This window comes from Microtus ochrogaster, chromosome 19 (assembly GCF_000317375.1).
Source record: "Microtus ochrogaster isolate Prairie Vole_2 chromosome 19, MicOch1.0, whole genome shotgun sequence".
NCBI lineage: Eukaryota > Metazoa > Chordata > Mammalia > Rodentia > Cricetidae > Microtus > Microtus ochrogaster.
The window spans coordinates 54,178,907-54,198,893 of NC_022021.1; the positions used below are offsets into that span (position 1 = coordinate 54,178,907).

General features: G+C 38.9%; 1 protein-coding gene across 2 annotated transcripts in view; it reads right to left on the minus strand.

The window, feature by feature from the left end:
- Window positions 1-19,987, minus strand: part of Zswim6 (zinc finger SWIM-type containing 6) — a 70,638-nt gene that overhangs the window by 49,377 nt on the left and 1,274 nt on the right. For both annotated transcript variants that reach the window (XM_005356765.2, XM_026783762.1), the window contains exon 2: window positions 2,943-3,091. In XM_005356765.2, coding sequence (XP_005356822.1) covers window positions 2,943-3,091 — 149 coding nt within the window. The remainder of the gene's footprint in view (window positions 1-2,942; window positions 3,092-19,987) is intronic.

A 19,987-nucleotide genomic window follows, 5' to 3' on the forward strand; every position in this document is an offset into this window, starting at 1 on the left:
ACAATGTTGTCAATACACAATATGCTGTGTTCATACTAGCTGTGATGTTACCACCCAAGGGTGACAAGAAGGAAAAATCTGTACATCTTCAAAACAAATGGAAACATCTTCATAGACTAAACTACGTTTTCAGTCCATGAATGGTTTCTCTGTTGGTGCAGAACCTGAGGATACAAAGGGCTGTGCACATTCATGCAAACGAGAAGGCTTTGCAGTGCTAAGAGGAACTGGACAGAGCCTGGAGGTTTAAGAATGCTCAGTCTGTACAAAGGCTCCACAGAGCACCAATACAAACAAACAACCAATCTCTGACTTAATAACTGAACTTGGTCTTTCAAGCTGAAGGCATGAACTGTTCGTTTTCCTGTGCTGCACTACCCAGCTTAGAAAAGAGAAACACCAGGGTTAATCTGTCTACAGGAAATCATAAATGAATAAAACTTCAAAGTGTATGGTGCTCACTACATATTTAACAAATGAGAATCCTAACTCAATGACAGTTGTCTCTGTGATAAATTCCTGGTACAGGGTCCTGTAGGTGGGGAGGGATTCGGTTTGAAAGACAAGGCATGAAAACCAAAGGCTCAACTGCAATACAGCACTCCAAAGACCACAGATTCTCCACCTCAGGCTTGGGCCGAGATAAGCACCAAACTCCCCAGGCCCTTGAGCATTTGAGCCTTGTAAAGACCAGCAAGCACTTTCTCCCTGAACCCAAATATGGAACACCACAAAGTCACCCAACAGGCGATGTCAGGAGGACAGGGGGTTGCCATTTGTGGACACTGTGCTCAAGAATTAGATATATATATCTATGCTCAACACTGAATTTTCAAACAGCATGCAGACTAGACCAGATTATAACCCTCATTTCATGAATTCTAAAGCCAAGCCTCAAAAAAATTAGGCAACTGCTCAGTGAACAAAAATAACAGCTGGAATCAGAAACCACATCTGCCTTAAGGCTAAAAATGCTATACATTTATATATTTCCAAAATTAGTTGCTGCTATTACTTCATATGCATATGTAACAACTGCAGACTAGCTAAAAGTACATATTTTACATTGCTTCCACTTGGTCACAATGCACTCCGTGGACACGAACATGTGAATGCTTCCTCTGGGTCTGAAAACCTACTGGATTTGATTTGTTTTACGGATACATTTCTAAGCTGGTACTCAGCAACAATGAAATCATTGTTTATTATTGAACATATAAACCCAAAATATGTCTAGTAATCAAACTCAAGTACATTTGTTGTCTACAGTTAATACATTTCAAGAATATTAGCTGTAAAGAATGGCAAATTTAAAGTACCTGTGTACCAAGAACTAATTAAATCATGTGTGGTGTCTTTCTAGATTCAAATGCCCTGCATTATAAACAAACTTGCAAACCTGATCATCTACATATGCCTGAAAGATAAATCTTTTTAACAGAACACACTAGTCTCTGTCCATATTCAGTAACAGAATTCATGTTAAACTTTCTGAATTAAAAATAAATGAACACAGAATATAAAACCATAACCTTAAATTTTTGTGAATACCAGAGAAGCTGTTTAATGAAATTAATTAATAAAGTTAACTGTTCCCTTAAAAGTAATTTTAATACATTATCTACAATAATGACTATACCTTCAAGAGAAATACGATGGTTTGGTATTGGGGTTTGTGTGCATGTATGTGTGTGTGGGTACATATGTGTTCATGTGTAGGTTATTAAGCACATGTGAGCTTACAGAGGCTAGAGGGTGACAGACTGATGTAGCATGTGCTCCTCTATCACTTTCCACATCTTTCTCTCCTCACCTCTCCACCTCTTATCCAACCAACCAACCAACCAACCATCCATCCATCCATCCATCCATCCATCCATCCATCCATCCATCCATCCATCCCTCAAGACAGAGTCTGTAACCAAACCTGAAACAGTAATTGGCTGGGCTGGCTAGACTCCACTCCCCAAGGCTCAGATTACAGGCATGCCACCACCACACCCAGCTTTTATGTGGCCTCTGGGGAATCTAAACTCATGTTCACATGCTTGTACAGGAGGCACTTTACCCACCAAGCCATTTCACTAGTCCAAATATTATTTTCAAAAAGCACTTTACCCAGTGTTCAGAAATTACGTTATGATACCAAATGTGTGGCAAAACTTCTGATCACAAAGAACTTGGATTAACAATAGCAAGTATTTCTTAGGCCATTGATTTTTAGTAGTTGAAATAAACACCATTATTTAATGGGAAGACATATGTTACTATTAGTTTTATAGATGAGAAAACTGACAATTTCCCAAAGTTTTTAGTACTCACTTAGGGTAGAATGTTGAAGTCTATGAAACTAACTCACAGTTTTGAAACTAACACTAAGTATCACTGAAATTATTAAGATATAGATAGTATATGTATAAAAGAAGTGTTTAGTTTAAAATTATGCTTCACTTGGGGAAATTACCTAGAAAAAGAAACACCTGGAAGGATGTCAAATAACGTTAAAGCCTTTACTTTGTTTTTACTGTTGAAAGAAGTTATGCGGTTTGTTTCCTTGTTTCCTTGGTTGGTTTTTGGAGACAGAGTTTTTCATGTGTTAACAGCCCTGGCTGTCCTAGAACTCACTCTGTAGACCAGGCTGGCCTTCAACTCAGAGATCCACCTGCCTCTGTCCCTTGAGTGCTGGGATTATAGGTGCACACCACCACCTAGGAAAAGTTTGTTAAAACTAACAATTATCATCATTTTATAGTAACTAAGAGACAAAATGAACCACTTGCTGCGGAAGGTCATGTAAACAAGTTAAAGCTTGTATTATAATACAGGTTTTTTCCCACTGATTCATTTGCTTAAAATCTCCACCCTATTCCATACAGGACTGTAACACAGTTACCATATATGCTCCTATACTTGGAATCCTTCTTTGAAACAGAAAGCCATACCTTTGCAAAGAGCAAGTTAAGTTGCTTCCCCGATCCATGGTACCCTCCCTGGGAAAGGAACAGTTTAACCTGCTCCTGCACCTGCTCTTCATCCAAGTGCCAGCAGTTCTCATCGTCGATGCTAGCACCTGCTGTGGGATCAGGAGCACCTACAAAGAAAAGGGACATGGGCTGGATTAAAGCTGTGCTCAGAGGTTCCAACAACAAATCTGGAAATAATTCAGACTCAAGTTTTACATAAACACTTTTAAAATCCATCTCAGTCTCAATTATATATACCAATTTCTGACTGAAATAAATGCAATTCACCTTTGATTTCCAAGACCTTCCTTATCTGCACTTAGTCAAAGGCAGATTACTGCAGAACTCAAGTTCTACAGAGTACAGACACAGAGTATAGACACAGAGCCTCTTGCTTACACATTTCCTAGAAAATTAAAGAGTCGCAGTGTGGTGTTGACACGTGCCTTTAATCCCAGCACTTGGGAGGCAGAGACAGGCCTGGTCGACAGAGCTAGTTCCAGGACAGTCAGGGCTACAGAGAGAAACCCAGTCTCAAAAACAAGACAAAAACAATTAAAGATATCTTACTGTAAATGCATGACATAGGAAAATATATGTAGGACATACTAGAAAAATATTTCTCACTGACACCCAGAAAATACAGAACAAGTCATTCAGCATCGGACTTCACTCTTTCCTGTTGACTCAAGAAGCTTCACCATCCTCTGCTACCATAACAACAAGATGCTGACCTAAGTCTTTACTTGCAGAAAAGGAAAGATTAAAAAGGGAAACTAAGACACATGGGAGCAGGCAGTGCAGCTGTTGCTCTAACTCAGGATGTAGTATTACCTTGCCAAACTGCATTAATATTTTATTGCTGAAGTACACAGGAAAGACAACAGCTATGTAATAAATCCAGTGAGCGAAGGCTACCTTACAAATTTACAAGTTACCCAGCTACTCAGGGAAAAGCTTTAAGCTTCATTATTTGTTAAGAAAATAAAACAATGGCATGTAAGACATATAAGAAATAAGATTTTAAATATAAGAACATGTCACTTCGTCTCATAAACCTTTCAACAGCCTTCAGACATAGATATGATTCTACATCACTTTCACTCAATGATGAAGTACAAAATTAACTGTTCAAGGAAATAATCACTAAGGTCTCCTTAGAAATTGGGTCTGCTTGACCCTAGTAGAGGGCCACAGTGGAACAAATCTTACAAAGTGGCATTTATTCTTTCAGACAGTCAATATAGCCACAGTGGCAACTCTGCTAGCTTGCCTCTTTGCAAGAACATGGAGATATAATGGTATTTAAAACACACAGAATTCCTGTTCCGAACTAATTTAAAACCTATTTTTTTATCTAGTTCCTACAATAATACCACTTATACTAAGCCTACTATGCGTATGAGTTTATGTACTTACATGATCACAGCTGTAAATTAAGCTGAAAAGTCTGACTAGAAAGAAAAACCCTTAGCATAAATGAAGTGGCCTAATATTTGCTATTCTATTTCTTTTTTAAAAATGACTTGTTATAACCCTTTACATTAATTCTATACCATAGTTGAATTGCACCAACTATTTGGAAAGCAGTGCAGTGACGACACAAATGTGTGACATGCAGATGTGGATGCAGAGTGCTGAATGGTGATGGCTCCTCAAAGGCAGGGTTTGAGAGACTTCCCTTCAGGATACGGCAATGGGCTGAGATCTGACTAAAGACAAGGAAAGATGGATGGGTCACATGTGGGACTAAAAATATAACGTGGGCAGAGGCCTTGGGCAGAAAAAAGCCTGGTAGATAGAAATAAAAGTCCAATCAACCTGAGAGTCGAGGGCCTACGGCAGAGCAGCCCAAGACAATCCTGGAGGGACGAGGATTCCCAGCTTCATAGCTGAGGAGCTCAGGGCCTCTTCCCTTGGGGCAATGAATAGGAACTTACGAGGATGGTACCTGAAGTAGGAGAATGAACTCCTCTTTATCCTGATGTCCATCACCTGAACATTCTTACCATAAAATGTTAATCATGCAGCCTCAGAAATGAATGGGGGTAGTCTCCCTGTACTACACTGGAGTACAAGTAATCTAAAATTATCACTGGATGAAAAAACAAGAGGAGAAAATTATACATAAATGCACTAATTTCATGTTGACAATGAGGCTTTTTAAAAGAAGTTATGCATTATTATCTCCTTACACAAACAATCTGAGAAAGACAACACAGATGCACGAAGACTTGGTGAAGATGTAAACATGGAAGGGATCATGGAGTGTGGAGAGGCACTGGTTTCTAGATCAAACTGCTATACAGAATATGGGACAATTCCCTGACATAGAGAAGATCAAATCTGGGAGTTCAGTTTTAAATATAGTGAATGTGGAATACCTTGGAGACAGGACAAAAGAGGGCAAAGGATATTAATCAGGAAGGAGGCACGCTGAGGGAGGCAGGGCAGGTTTAAGAAGGCAGTCAGGAGAGCGAGTGCCCTGGTGCAGGTTCACATTTAAATGCTAGAAGAAAAGGAGTGAGGGCGGTGGGAATGAGTGTCCTCTTAGAAGAGCTGGAAAGACTTTCCCACAAAGTGAAAAGTTGCTCTAATTAGGGACTGGGCAATTAGGCTAATGTCCAAGCTGTGTACAAGTGAGGATTTTATCTGTCCCTATTGTCGCAGCAGTCTGGGAACCAAACACTCAGAGGAAAGCATCAAAAAGAGAAGGGGGCAAAGCAAATATTTCCTCCCTAAGGATTCTTTTTGAAAGGCTAAAAACCATTGTAAAGTATCCTTACATACATGACTTCCTATTTTCCTCATAAGGATGATCTATTGGCATGTTTGTTCTCACGACTCTCATTTCACAGGAAGCAGTAAGGACACATAATGCTACTGTAACCAGTAGGTCTACAAATGGTATCTCAGAGGGAGTCAAAGTCCCTAATTCCCCAACCGTCCATTTCGGTTACTGGGACCTCTTTACACGTACTCTCTGTGGAAAGACAGCTAGATTCCTTACGGGAATGCATCAGAAGACACTTTGCAAACAACTAACCTACAGGGTCTCAACTTTTCATCTCTCCCATTATATTATTAAAACTCCTCCAGGAAATTTCTGGCACATAGCAAACTGGCTACTTGTCATTCATTTCTCCTGTTCCTGACCATCTAGACTCTGAGAGCTGCTGTTCCTCTGTGTCGATTTTCTTGTAGTATGTTTTGCTAGAAACCCCTCCCCAGGAAGAGTTCTCAGTCACACCTGGGCCTGCTTGGGGAGAGGCTGGCTGTGCTCCGTCACAGCAAAGGGCTGTCAGCTGCAGGGGCCAAAACTCTACGGGAGAAACATAGGGTCGTGCCACAGAAATCCAAGTATTTTCAGTAGACAAGAATTTGAATGAGAGGAAACAAAATCATCTTCGATGGCCTGAATGCCTAGGCAAACTGACCAACACTGAGAAATGCTCTAAGCACTGCAGACTAAACTCAATTCGTAATTATTCCAAGCAAAGACCAACACATTTTATTAGAATTCGAGTCACTCTTGACTTGAATTAATTAAAAGTTTTAAAATATATTTTAAAATATATTTTAAAACTGCTTTAAGTTATCATTGATATTTAAACATACACACACACACACACACACACACACACACACACACACACGCTCTTGCCCAAATGGAGAAATAACTAATAAGTGTATGACTATATCCCAATTTTCACAAAACCTGATTTGGCTTTGAGTCTTTTTGAGTGTTTTGGTATGCTAGTATCAGAATTACCCTACTTCCTAAGAGTATTATGGGGAAAAAGGAAGGCACTGGAGAAGAAAATGACCTGTGGATAAAATCTACAAAGTCTACACATGAATTCAAAGGTTAAGCATGGTTCTAAGCCTGCATTTGAACTCCAGGGAAGTCAATTCAATGAGCAGTTTTGAAAGAGTATGCACCTGCAGGCAAACTACTTATGCTTCTTGGGCTTCCATCTTAACTCCAAAACTCTACATATAGGAATAAAAACATCAACCAGGCAATAAAAATTATAAGTCTGCTGATTTATTGTAGAAAATTTTGGTTACTTGGCTATAAGAATAAAAGCAAAGATAACTAGTGGGTGTAAGATTTTTACCTGGTATTCTTTACATATCAAGGTATGCATCACATACATTATAGGCCAAAGGATTACAACAGTGGTAATCATCTCCAAAGTATAGTTGTGCATATTAAGCTTTCATGCTGAGAAGGGGATAATTCTACGGGAAACTGCCCACCACACGTTAAGACCCATGGGTTCAGCCAGGTGGCAGTGGCGGATATCTTTAGTCCCACCACTCAGGAAGAAGAGTTTGAGGTCAGTCTGATCTACAGAGCTAGTACAGAGAAAGACTATCTCTAAATAAATAAATAAATAAATAAATAAATAAATAAATAAATAAATAAGACTGTAGATTCAATCTTCAGCATTGTTCACTGGCTAGCTAGTTCAATAACAGCTAAATATTTTAAAGTAAACTTTAGAACTGGAGTTTATGTAAATTCCAATTGTTTGTACACTTGACTGTTCTGTGCTTCACTTGGAATCCTATAAAAATGCAAGAGCTATAAAATTTATTTCTTACTTATTAGTGGTCATTTATAATCAAAGACAAGCTTCTAAGCATTTAACTTTGAGAAGGAAATGCACAGAGAAACATAATTCATACAGTTATTTGTTTACTATTAATTATCTTGAGTTGGGCAGGAACCAGAATCACTATGTCTATAAATTAAATGCTTTAAAAGCTATCGTGTTCTTTTACTCTTAACATTATAACTGCTATAATATTTCCAATGTATAATCAATCTCTGACGGTATTTTATTGTCAAAGTTCAATTCTTCAGTTGCAAGCCTTTGAGGAGGAGGGGGGGGAGAGCAGCTACTGGGTGGAGGATAGTGCCACAGCTAATTGTCTATTGTTCCCAGACAGCTATGTGTGATTCTAATTCACCTTCCACCTAGGCAATGTGACACCAGAGGAAGAAGCAAGGGAGAAACCATGGACATGAAGAACCGCTGTCTAGTCTGAGCCTACTACTCGGCTTAGTTCTGTTTCATACAAACATCAAACCCCTATCACAACACTTCCCTAAATTAAAACCTATCAAAATTCCTAAGGCATACTGGATACCTTGGCACCACTTCAGACCTACTCAATCGAACTTTTCTCTTTGAACTAAGAAAGGGGGAAGAACACGGATTCTGTGGTTGGAGAGAATGTTAAGTGTGTTGGCAGGTTGTGGACCTTAATAATAAAGGAAAGTACTAAGGGTCCTGGGGTATCACATGGGCACCTCTCCTGTTCTGAATGAAGCATATTTTAAGACAGTTATTAAAATAACTATCTCACACCATGGAAACCGACCCAGGAAGACATGATCACAGTGGGCTCCTACTGTGTTTGGCTCACGCAGGATGAGAAGGTAATTCTTTCTTTTCTAGCTGGGCAGTGGTGGCACATGCCTTTAATTCCAGCATTTGGAAGGCAGAGACAGGAGGATCCCTGAGTTCAAGACCATCCTGGTATACAGAGTAAGTTCCAAGACAGCCAGGGCTACACAGAGAAACCCTTCCAATGGCAATGGGTTTCTGATCCTACTGCACGCACTGGCTTTGTGGGAGCCTAGGCAGTTTGGATGCTCAACTTGCTAGACCTGGATGGAGGTGGGGATTCCTTGGACTTCCCACAGGACAGGGAACCCTGATTGCTTTTCGGGCTGAGGGGGGGGGAGGCTTAGTTGGGGGAGGGAAATGGGAGGCGGTGGCGGGGAAGAGACAGAAATCCTTAATAAATAAATAAATTAAAAAAAGCACAGATACATACATACATACATTCTTTCTCTTCTTCTACTCTATTGTGACCTGATTCCATAAAACTATCATTTCAAGCACTTATTATTTTTACATTTTTTTAGTGTATTTGGGCATGTGCAAGTCAATTCTCTCCAACATGTCAATTCTGGGCTCAAACTCACATCATCAGACTTGGTGACAAGTGCCTTACCCACTGAGTCATCTCTCTAGCCTCCAAATAATGCTTTTAGTGATTTAAACTTAGAAGTAATGTTTCTTTTTATTGAAATTATCCAATTTCTTCTATTTAGGCAGAATACAGGCAGCAGATATACTGCAGCGGTAATTAATTTAATCTCTTTCGGAGGGACCTATGGAAAAATACTATCATAGTTTTAATGCATGCTGTTTAAGCTAGAAAACATTAAATTGATGGGTACACCTTTCTTAAAAACTGAAGGCAAAATCATGTCATCAACCATTGGCTCTGAGTAGAAAGAAGCAAAACAGCAGAGTCTGGTGACTCAAGACTCATAAACATGTCTTACTTTAGAGCAGAGAGAAAACTACAACATGTCAAAAAATGATAATGTGAACTAAACAGACATGTTCTTTAGGAAGACTTCAAGCTCACACTTGGTTTTCATTTTAAGATGGTGTAGACCAATGCTTAGATTTCAGTTTACAGTATACAGTTCAAACAGCAAGGCCTGACCTCAGCTCCCCTACACTCATCTCAAGCAGTGCCTTCTCCAGAAGCTGCTGGGGTGACAGCCTGTTTTCTTAGCTGTGGGTGCTGATGGCAGAGGAGCTTGTGCTCTGACCAATCAGCTTCCTTTAGCCAAGGAAGCATGCAGCACTTGCCAATGGAAGTACCTCGGGTCCTCAAATAGAACCCCGTTTCTAGTCTCTCCTCCACCGTTTCCCCCTCGCTGAGCAGTACTCATCTTTCATTATCGTTTAATTTACTTCAGTCTTCAGGAGTGTATTGGATCTTTTATGGGTAAAAGGCAATAAAGCATGTGCCCACTTTCTCATGCCCATAAAACATGCAGCATATAAACAGCTCAACAACACTACACAGTAGCGGGTTAAGTCATTGTTTATGATTTATCTGATAAAATGTACTAACAATCACTTGGGACACAAAAACAAGTATTTATGCAAAGTTCTCAGCAAGTTTTGTTTTAGAAAGGGCTCTAACATCTTGCAAGTTCTAGCAACAGTCTGCTCTGTTTATTTCAAACCAGCTTTAAAATGCTGGTTTGTGACCTGGGTCGTGTGGCACACACCTATAGTTCCAGCAATCCAGGAAGCAAGACTTTAAAAACAAAACAAACAAACAAAAAAACCAATGGACAAACAAAAAAAGAATCTGCAAATCTTTTCCTTCATCATTTACTACTGACCCTACAGCTCTACAGATGTAGCTCAACTGCCACGTGACAGTGATGGAGATAACAGGATCTAGCAGTGTTTGCTCTCTTGACTTTCCCCATCAAGTGCCACGGCATGGGTGCCAGAGGTCCGAAGGCAGCCTGTGGGTATTGATTTTCCACCCACACAGGTTCCAGGGATAAAACCCAACTAGTCAGGCTTGGTAGCCTTTGCCCACTGAATCATCTTGTCAGCCCTTTGCTCTCTTCCAAACTATGGTATGAGTGTTCCAATGAAATCAGGATGAATATCTTTTTACTATTATCATGTATATTGATATAATTTCTTTTCTAAAGCTGTCATAAAAGATGACAAACATTTTAAGAATTAGAGAAAACATGTTCCACCCAGTCAATGGGGCAATACATGCCAAAGTCAATACTAAACTCTAGGCCTCTAGTTCTCAAGTTCAATATTCTGTCCTTTGGCCACAATTTGCCAATGTAGAACACTACCTCCTTCAGAGTGTGCTCTGAGACTGAATCTTGCTATGCATATAGACCAGGCTGGCCTCAAAGTTGCAATTCTGCTTCTGCCTCTTTAGGGAACTGAAATTATAGCACACACCATCACACCTAGCTAGAACACCTCCTTTAATAAGAAACAAGTCACATGACTAGGGGGGAGTTAGTGCTCAAAAGTCAATAAATCCATAGCTAAGAACTTAGCAAAGATGCTTTTTTTTTAAAGAACAGTATTGAAGGTAGAAATTTATTAGGCTATAAAGATAAAATCAAAGTTTGCTTAAAAATATAATCTCCTTGGTAAGATAGTAGCATCATAAAGTCATATAGGAAATACAATGAAATAAGACCTGACAAGTACTACCATGACCAATGCCCACACCATTGCCTGTGAATGGATGAATCACCATGTACAAGTTACTGCAACTGTACTGTAATACAGAGATTACTGTGTAAGGAATATGAAATCACTGTTTAATGACTCAGATAAAAGTGTTTTCAAAAATATTTCAAAATAGTAAGAAAAACAAGAAACAATTTTTTAAATGATATGTTTTATTTATTCAAGTTTTCATACTTGTGTACATTTTGATCATATCTACTCCCCACTATCTCAATCCATCTCCTGCCAGACTCATGTTCTAATTGTTTTTTATCAAGCTATGTATTTTTCTGCACTCCCCTCTGGTGTGGGAAGTCCTTCTGTGTATGTGTTGTTTTATTGGTTAATGAAGAAAAAAAAGCTGTTTTGGCCTGTGATAGGGCAGAATAGAATTAGGCAGGAAAAACTAAACTGAATTCTGGGAGAAAGAAGGCAGAGTCAGTGAGACACCATGTAGCCACCAGAGAAGATGGACATGTCCCAGAACTTGGCCAGTAAGCTACAGCCACGTGGTGATACACAGATTAATAGAAATGGGTTAATTTCAGATGTAAGATAGCTAGAAAGAAGCTTAAGCTATTAGTAAAAGAGTGTTTTAAATAATATAGTTTCTGTGTGATTATTTTGGGTCTGAGTGAATGAGCAACCTCTCCCAACAATTGGCATGCCTTGTGCCAGCTAAATCCATATAAAACACGAGAAAGATTGGAAAGGAATTCTAGACACAAAATAACAGAATTAAGCACAGATTAACAACATAGCTCATTTAAGAGAGGTTTTCCTGGTTCAGCAGAAGCAGGAAAAAATTGTACAGTTTTGAAATGGCAGCTTCCTGAGTTGTGCTGCCAGCACAAACTCTAACTCTTTCAGTAGGTCCGGCTACAGAACATTTAAATGGGGTCTGTAAACCGAGTGCTACAACTTACTTGTGGCAACACAGACCCACTGTGTGCCTAAAAATGGGGCAATGTACATGGCTCTCAGAGGCAGCAAACATGCTTCTGCAATATAGGACGAGACAGAGCAAACAGGCAGAGCCAGCCATGCTGGCCCTAGCTATGCCCGCTTAGCATTTTTTTGAAAACGGGGCAGAGGGGGGCGCTTCTAGTCAGAAAATAATTAAAATTAGAGATACACAATAAAAACAAATTCAGATGGAAAAGACCTCTAAATGGGACACAGTATTGGATAAATGAACATAGTCATGAGAGAGAAAAAAATATAGAAAAAAGTAAAACAAAGTCTTTAAAGAAATAGAGCACAGGCAGTCATAGGTTAAAGGAGTAAAGATAATAAAATGAATATTAAACTTATAGAAAAAGTAACAGAGTAACAAAAATAAATGAAATATACACAGAGAATCTGAATTATGTATATTATTGTATTTCCTTTGAATTTTTTAGGTACAGAGAGACATTTCATTGTATGGGCTGCTAAATTAAACCAACATGCTTCTTTTAAAGGTATCAGGACTAGAGAATTTGGGTTTAAGGATTTGTTGCTTTGGAAAAGAGGTCTTCTTTTGACTTCTTTTGAGAACCTGTGGAATCCTTCCAGACTAATGTAGTTTGATGGACCAAGAGCCCCCTGAAAGGTCGCCATGAACATTCCTAAAAATTACTTCCCCCAACAAAAAGAAGAAAGCAGTTTGGAGAAAACTATGCCCAAATTCCAAAATATTGTTTATAAATTTTTGTTTACATTTAAAGGGGGATGTGCTAAAGATTTGCACTGGTATGAAATTTGTTTTATTGACAGAAATTTGAGGCCCATTTTGTTCATGTATATCTCTGCACTTGATTAAGGTATTGTGTTTGTGTAACTCATTTAAAATGCAATGTATAATTAAGAAATATAGGTTACTAGATAATCATCTTATAACAGTCAAGCTTCTAGCCATGTTAGTTATCTTTTTAGATATACAGAGATATGTTTCAGTTAGATAGATAATCTTCATATCTTTCAGAAACCTTCAGAATATAGCATTTAAAGTGTCTTAAGATCTTAAAACTTTTTATGACTATGAGAAACATTTGCTCCTGGCAGCACCAATCTACTTCAAGAGGAAGATGGGCATCAAAGAGGCTCCTCTTGGAGTTTGTTAAGTCATTTGGAAAAGAAACTGCTCTTGCCTGGACTGCTTGATGATATGCTGTATGAACTAAACATGCAGGACCCACAGAAAAATGACTGCTGAAGTTGCCTAAAGAAGGTGAAACAGGGTTCCTGTTTCATCAAAGAACAGCCAGACATTATGCAGGACACAGAAGAAAGCAACAGATGAACTTTACCATTATGAGGCAGAACAGATCTTTGAATTTCCTGCTTCATGGAAAAGTCTGGATACTATTGGCTGTAAGTTGAAGATTGGATGACCCCCATGTTACAGAAGAATTTTGGGTGACTGTTCAGGCAGTGAGATGTCTCTGTCAACTCTAAAGTTTTGGAAGTTGCTTACAATGCACTTCCTGTTTACTTAGGTAATATTATAACCTTCTGGAGTCTTTGATGGAGTTAAAGAATAAAAAGTTATAATTATAGTTTTCCTTTGTTAAGATCAAAGATAAAGTAAATATAAATATTGTAACTAATTCTTTCTTGATACCTGTTTTGTTATATATATAATTTTACTATGCTTAAGTTAAAACCTTCCTTTTTATTTAAACAAAAAAGGGGAAATGGTGTGGAAAGACCTTCCGTATATGTTGTTTTTATTGATTAATGAATAAAGAAGTTGTTTTGGCTTCTTTCATTCATTTATTGGTGTGATAAGACAGAAGAGAGCTGGGCGGTAAAACTAAACCGAATGATGGGAGAAAGAAGGCGGAGTCAGTGACATGCCATGCAGCCACCAGAAGAGAGAGATGTGCCCTGGAACTTTGCCGTGGTGATACACAGATTAATAGAAATGGGTTAATTTAAGATGTAAGCTAGCTAGAAAGAAGCTTAAGGTATTGGCCAAGCAGTGTTTTAAAGTTTCTATGCGATTACTGTGGGTCTGAGCAGCTGGGAACGAACAAGAAACCTCCGACACACCCCTACCTTCCTCTACCATGGTCCCCATGCTACCAATTTACTCAGGAGAGCTTGTCTTTTTCTACTTTCCATGTAGATTAGACGCATGTATGTCCCCCTTAGTGTCTTCATTGTTGTCTAGGTTCTCTGAGACTGTGAATTGTACACTGGCTTTTCTTTGTTTTATGCCTAAACGCCACATATGAGTGAGTACACATGATAATTGTCAGAAATTTCTGGGTCTGGGTTACTTCACCCAAAATGATGTTTTCTAGCTCCATCCATTTACTCGTAAATTTAAAGATGCTGGGTTTTTTTCCGGCTGTGTTGTACTCCATTGTGTAAATGTACCACATTTTCCTTATCCATTCTTTGGTCGAGGAGCATTTAGGTTGTTTCCAGGTTCTTGCTATAACAAACAAAGCTGCTATGAACATAGCTGAGCACATGTCCCTGTGGAATCCTTTGGGTATGTACCCGAAGTGGTATTGTTGGATCTTAAGGAAGGTTGTTTCCTAATTTTCTGAGAAATTGTCATACTGATATCCAAAGGGGCTGTACCAGCTTGCATTCCCACCAGCAATGGAGAAGTGCTCTCTTTACCCCTCAACCTCTCCAGCATAAGTTGTCATCAGTGTTTTTGATCTTGACCAATCTTACAGGCATATGATGGAATCTCAGAGTTGTTTTGATTTGCATTTCTCTGATGACTAAGGATATCAAACATTTTCCTTAAGTGTATTTCAGCCATTTTAGATTCCTCTGTTCAGAGTTCTCTATTTAGGTCTGTATCCCATTTTTTAATGGATTATTTGTTCTTTTGATGACTGATTTCTTGACTTTTTTTTTAATATATTTTAGAGATCAGCTCTCTGTTCCATGTGGGGTTGGTGAGGATCTTTTCCCTTTCTGTAAGCTGCCATTGTTTCCTTGCTGACCATGTCCTTTACTTTACAGAAGCTTCTCAGTTTCAGGAGGTCCCATTTATTCACTGTTTCTCTCAGTGTTGTGCTACTGGGGTTATATTTAGGAAGTGGTCTCCTGTGCCAATGCGTTCAAGCGTACTTCTTCCCACTTTCTCTTTTATGAGGTTCAGTGTGGTTGGCTTTATGTTGAAGTCTTTGATCCATCTGGACTTGAGTTTTGTGCATGGCAATAGATATGCATCTATTTTCATTATTCAACATGTTGATATCCAGTTATGCTAGCACCGTTTGTTGAATATGGGTTTTTTTCCAATTTATATTTTTTGCTTCTTTGTCAAAAACCAGGTGTTCGTAGGTGTGTGGATTGTATCTGAGTCTTTGATTCAGCTCCATTGGTCCTTCTGTCTGTTTTTATGTCAATACCAGGCTATTTTCAGTTCTGTAGCTCTATAGTAGAGTTTGAAGTCAGGGATTGTGATGCTTCCAGAAGTTCCTTTATTGTAAAGGATTGTCTTGGCTATTCTGGGTTTTTTGCTTTTCCATATGAAATTGAGTACTGTTCTTTAGAGGTCTGTGAAGAATTCTGATGAGATTTTGATGGGCATTGTATTGAATCTGTAGATTGCTTTTGGTAAGATTGCCATTTTTGCAATGCTAATTCTACCTACCCAAGGGCATGGGAGATCTTTCCATTTTCTGGAGTCTTCTTCCAAAGAAACAGATTTTAAGAAGCATCAAGTAAATTCACAAGAAACAGAAAAAAAAATTAAAAAATTCTGTTACTTTAGCTGGGTTGTGGTGGCACATGCCTTTAATTCTAACACTAGGGAGGCAGAGACAGGGGGATCTCTGTGAGTTCAAGGCCAGCCTGGTCTACAGAGCAAGTTCCAGGACAGGCTCCAAAGCTACAAAGAAACCCTGTCTCAAAAAATAAAACAAAAGATTAATTTGAGTCATACTTTCTTTCCAAAAGGACACAGATAAGCTAAGCCATGTTATCATAAAACTGGTCAAAATAATTTAATCTAAATTCTATATTGACCCTATTTCTCTCTCGGTTAAAAGTGATACTTCCCCTTAGAGAAAAATTAAATCACCCCAATATTTAAGGCATTTTTCTCTAATGAAAAAATATAAGCACAAAACCATACAAAAAGTACTGTTTTGAAAAAAAGATTTAATTTGAAAAGAGAGTGTTTTATGTACAGATGTTTGAAGGCAGGTGAGACCACGTGGTCAAATAATTTTTAATTCCACCCTCTACCAAGTCATTAATCTAACAGCTAAAGTTAGGGCCTCCAGAGAATACATTTCCCATTTCATCATATAAGGCTATGGCCTGTTCTTACCTTCTTGAACATTGTCACGTTAGAGAGAAAGGAGGTAGACAGCTTGGGTAAATGGCCCACTTCCAGGCCCAAACTGGGGAGAAATTAAATAGCTGTAGTACAAACCACTCGGTTCTCGTCTCTCAAGAGCTTTTCTCATACAAAATTCTCTGAAAATTAGATTCCAAGCAAACCTCACTGTTCTTCCTAGTTCCCTTAAACACAACCTTAGAAATTCTGAAAGAAGTGTCCCTTAAACACAACCTCCGAAATTCTGAAAGAAGTGTCATGTGAAAACATTCCTGCCAGTAATGATAGTTTGCAAGACTTCATTCGGAACACAATTTCAATATGGTAAGAAAACTAGGGAGCTGTTAACCTTCAAAGCAAGATAAATACATCAAATATATAGTTGTTGATGGGACTTCTGGTTAAACTGAAACTGAGAGAACAAAGTGACTTTAATAGGTTATTTGAATTAAGGAAAAATAAAACAGAAAAAAGGAACTACATCCTATGTGTCAATGTCCACTGAACATTAATAAAAAGCCCTAAATCAGTGGTTCTCAACCTTCCTAAAGCTGCGACCCTTTAATACAGTTCCCCATGTTGTGGTGACCCACCTACCTCCAGATACAAAATTATTTCAGTGCTACTTCATAAACTATAATTTTGCTACTGTAATGAATTGGATCATAATGTAATCTGATAGGTAGGATATCTGATATACAATCACTGTGAAAGGACTGTTTGGCCCAAAGAGGGGGTGCCTCACAGGTTGAGAACCACTGCCCTAAATGGGCAGCCTCTTGGGTGATCTGAATTTTCAGCAGCAAGGGACAGAAAGAGGCCGCTATAGGTTGGAAGCCTACTTGAGAAGCTCTTGAATGCAAGTGTTTTCTGTGGGTCGCAGGTGGTTCTGCAGCACAGTTGTGCACAAGCCTGCCATTTAGCAGTGTCGGCCTCTTCCAGGTAAAACGCTTCCCACACCACCTGACAGCCACTTAAACAAAGCAGAGCCTGACATGGGGAGTGCCAGAAGAAACGTGACTGTGAATTTGCCTCTGACATAAAAACCACAGGCACAGTACCGGAGACTCCTGAAGGAATGTTCCTAAGCAGCTCTACTGTAAACACGGCCCAGCATCGGTGGAGTGGACAGATAAACAGTGCCATTCTCTGGCGGTCTCACACCCAGAATACACCAACGCAATGTGTTGTCATCTGGTAATCAACAGCCACTGTGGCTACAGACTTGCAGGGTGACAGGGTGTTGGGGAATATTATTTTCAGGTGTGTGACTTTTGTTCCTGTTGCATTTGTTTAATTCTGTGAAGCTGTGTTACAGTGTGTCTCAAAAACACCTGATGGTCCTAATAAAGAGCTGAATGGCCAATGGCTAAGCAGAAGCAAGGATAGGTGGGGCTGGCAGGCAGAGAGGATAAATAGGAGAACCTAGGAAGAGGAGGAGCAAGAGAACAAGGAGGAGGATGTCAGCGGCCAGCCACCCAGTCACCCAGCCAGCTACGAAGAAGGAAAGTAAGACATAAAGAAGAGGAAAAAAACCCAGAGGCAAACAGTAGTTGGGATAATTAGCTAACCTAAGGCCAGGCTTTTATAACTAAGAATAAGCCTCCGTGTGTAATTTATTTGGGAGCTGGATCCCTCAAAAAGAGTAGAGTAAAACTTCACAATAATTGGGGGTGTTGTAAGCATGAAACAGACACCAAATTTCAGCCTTCACACAAAAATATAAACTTCCCCAAATGATTATAAGAAATATCTTGCCAGCCTACAAAAACACACGCACGCACACACACCCTTCACACCATCACTGGCACCTAAAACATTTTGAACTACTGGTACTGTTTGTCATTTGACAACTTATCCTAACTGTATAAAATCATACTGATTCATTAAGAGGGAAATACTGAAATCTACTTACAAAATAATATTAAAAACCTAAAGTAAGTATGATAGTGATCTAAAAAATAACCATATTTTTGTTGAATATTTGGTAAAACAAATCAGAAAATGGAATTAAAATTAATTTTGCTTTTTATTTTTTAAATTGTTCCTACTGGGGCACACTGTATTTCTATTAAACAGGGAAGCATCAAAAAATACCAACAAATTACAGGCACACCAAACAACACAGGTAAATTCTACTATTAAGACTTTAAGTGAGATGTATGAAAATCATACTGTACGATATATAGAGTTGAAAAACAGATCAAGCTAAGCCATCATTTATGATGTAAAAATGCCACCACCACCAAGGAAATGATTACAATACAAATCTGGGGAGCCTGTTAGGGAAGGGCATGGGACCAGACAAGTACTCAGAACTGGCTACTGCTTGGCCTACAAGCTGGTCTCCTGTATTTGCTAACTGTATTCTGACTTCATTACAGACTGCCATCTCCGCTTTAAAATGCCATACTGGGGCTTTCCATAAACATTTCTATTTGTGCCATGGCATCGAAAAAAACTCACAAAAGTGAAAGAATAAGGTTGAATGACTTCCTATAACTCAAAAGAATGTAACTAAATACATTTTGATAATATCAGGGCCCTGTGCTGCTTAGCCAAGATTGTAACATCTCATGTAATTTTTTTGTTGTTTTTATTATTTATTTATTGAGCTCTCCATTTTTCTCTCCTCCCCTCCTTGCCTCTCCCTTGCCCTTTAACCCTCTCCCAAGGTTCCCATGCTCCCAATTTACTCAGGATATCTTGTCTTTTTCTACTTCCCATTGTTGTCTAGCTCTTCTGGGATTGTGATTTGTAAACTGTTTTTCTTTGCTTTATGTTTAAAAACCACTTATGAGTGAGTACAAATGATAATTGTCTTTCTGTGTCTGGGTTACCTCACTCAAAATGATGTTTTTTAGCTCCATTCATCTGCTTGCAAATTTCAAAGTGTCGCTATTTTTTTTTTTGTTGTGTAGTACTCCACTGTGTAAATGTACCACATTTTCCTTATTCATTCTTTGGTCAAAGGGCATTTAGGTTGTTTCCTGGTTCTGGCTATGACAAACAGTGCTTCTAAGAACATGTCCTTGTGGCACTATTGAGCATCCTTTGAATATATACCAAAAGTGGTATTACTGGGTCTTGAGGAAGGAATATTTCCTAATATCTGAGAAATCGCCACACTGATATTCAAAGGGGCTGTACCAGCTTGCATTCCCACCAGCAATGCAGGAGTGTTCTCTTTACCCCACAACCTCTCCAGCATAAGTTGTCATTAGTGTTTTTTATCTTGGCCATTCTTACAGGTTTAAGATGGAATCACCTCACACCTCAATGTATTTCTAATTACAAAACTATTTCCAATTTTTTTAGAAGCGCAAACAACTTGTGTTGAAGCCAGAAAGCCTTAGGTGACAACACCCAAGTTGCTATGCACCAGATTTGTTTGTTCTGTGTGCGGGTTTCTTTGCTTATGAGACAGAGTCTCCCAATGATCTGAAATTTGGTAAGCAGACTAGGTAGGTTGGACAGCAAGCCCCAAGGATCTTACTGTGTTTGCCTCCCCCAAGTGCCGACTTCAAGCATGCTATCATGCCTGACTTTTTAAACATGGACTCTGGAAACATAACTACTCAGGTCTTCTTGCTTTCAAAATAAGTACTTTTAGGCTGGGC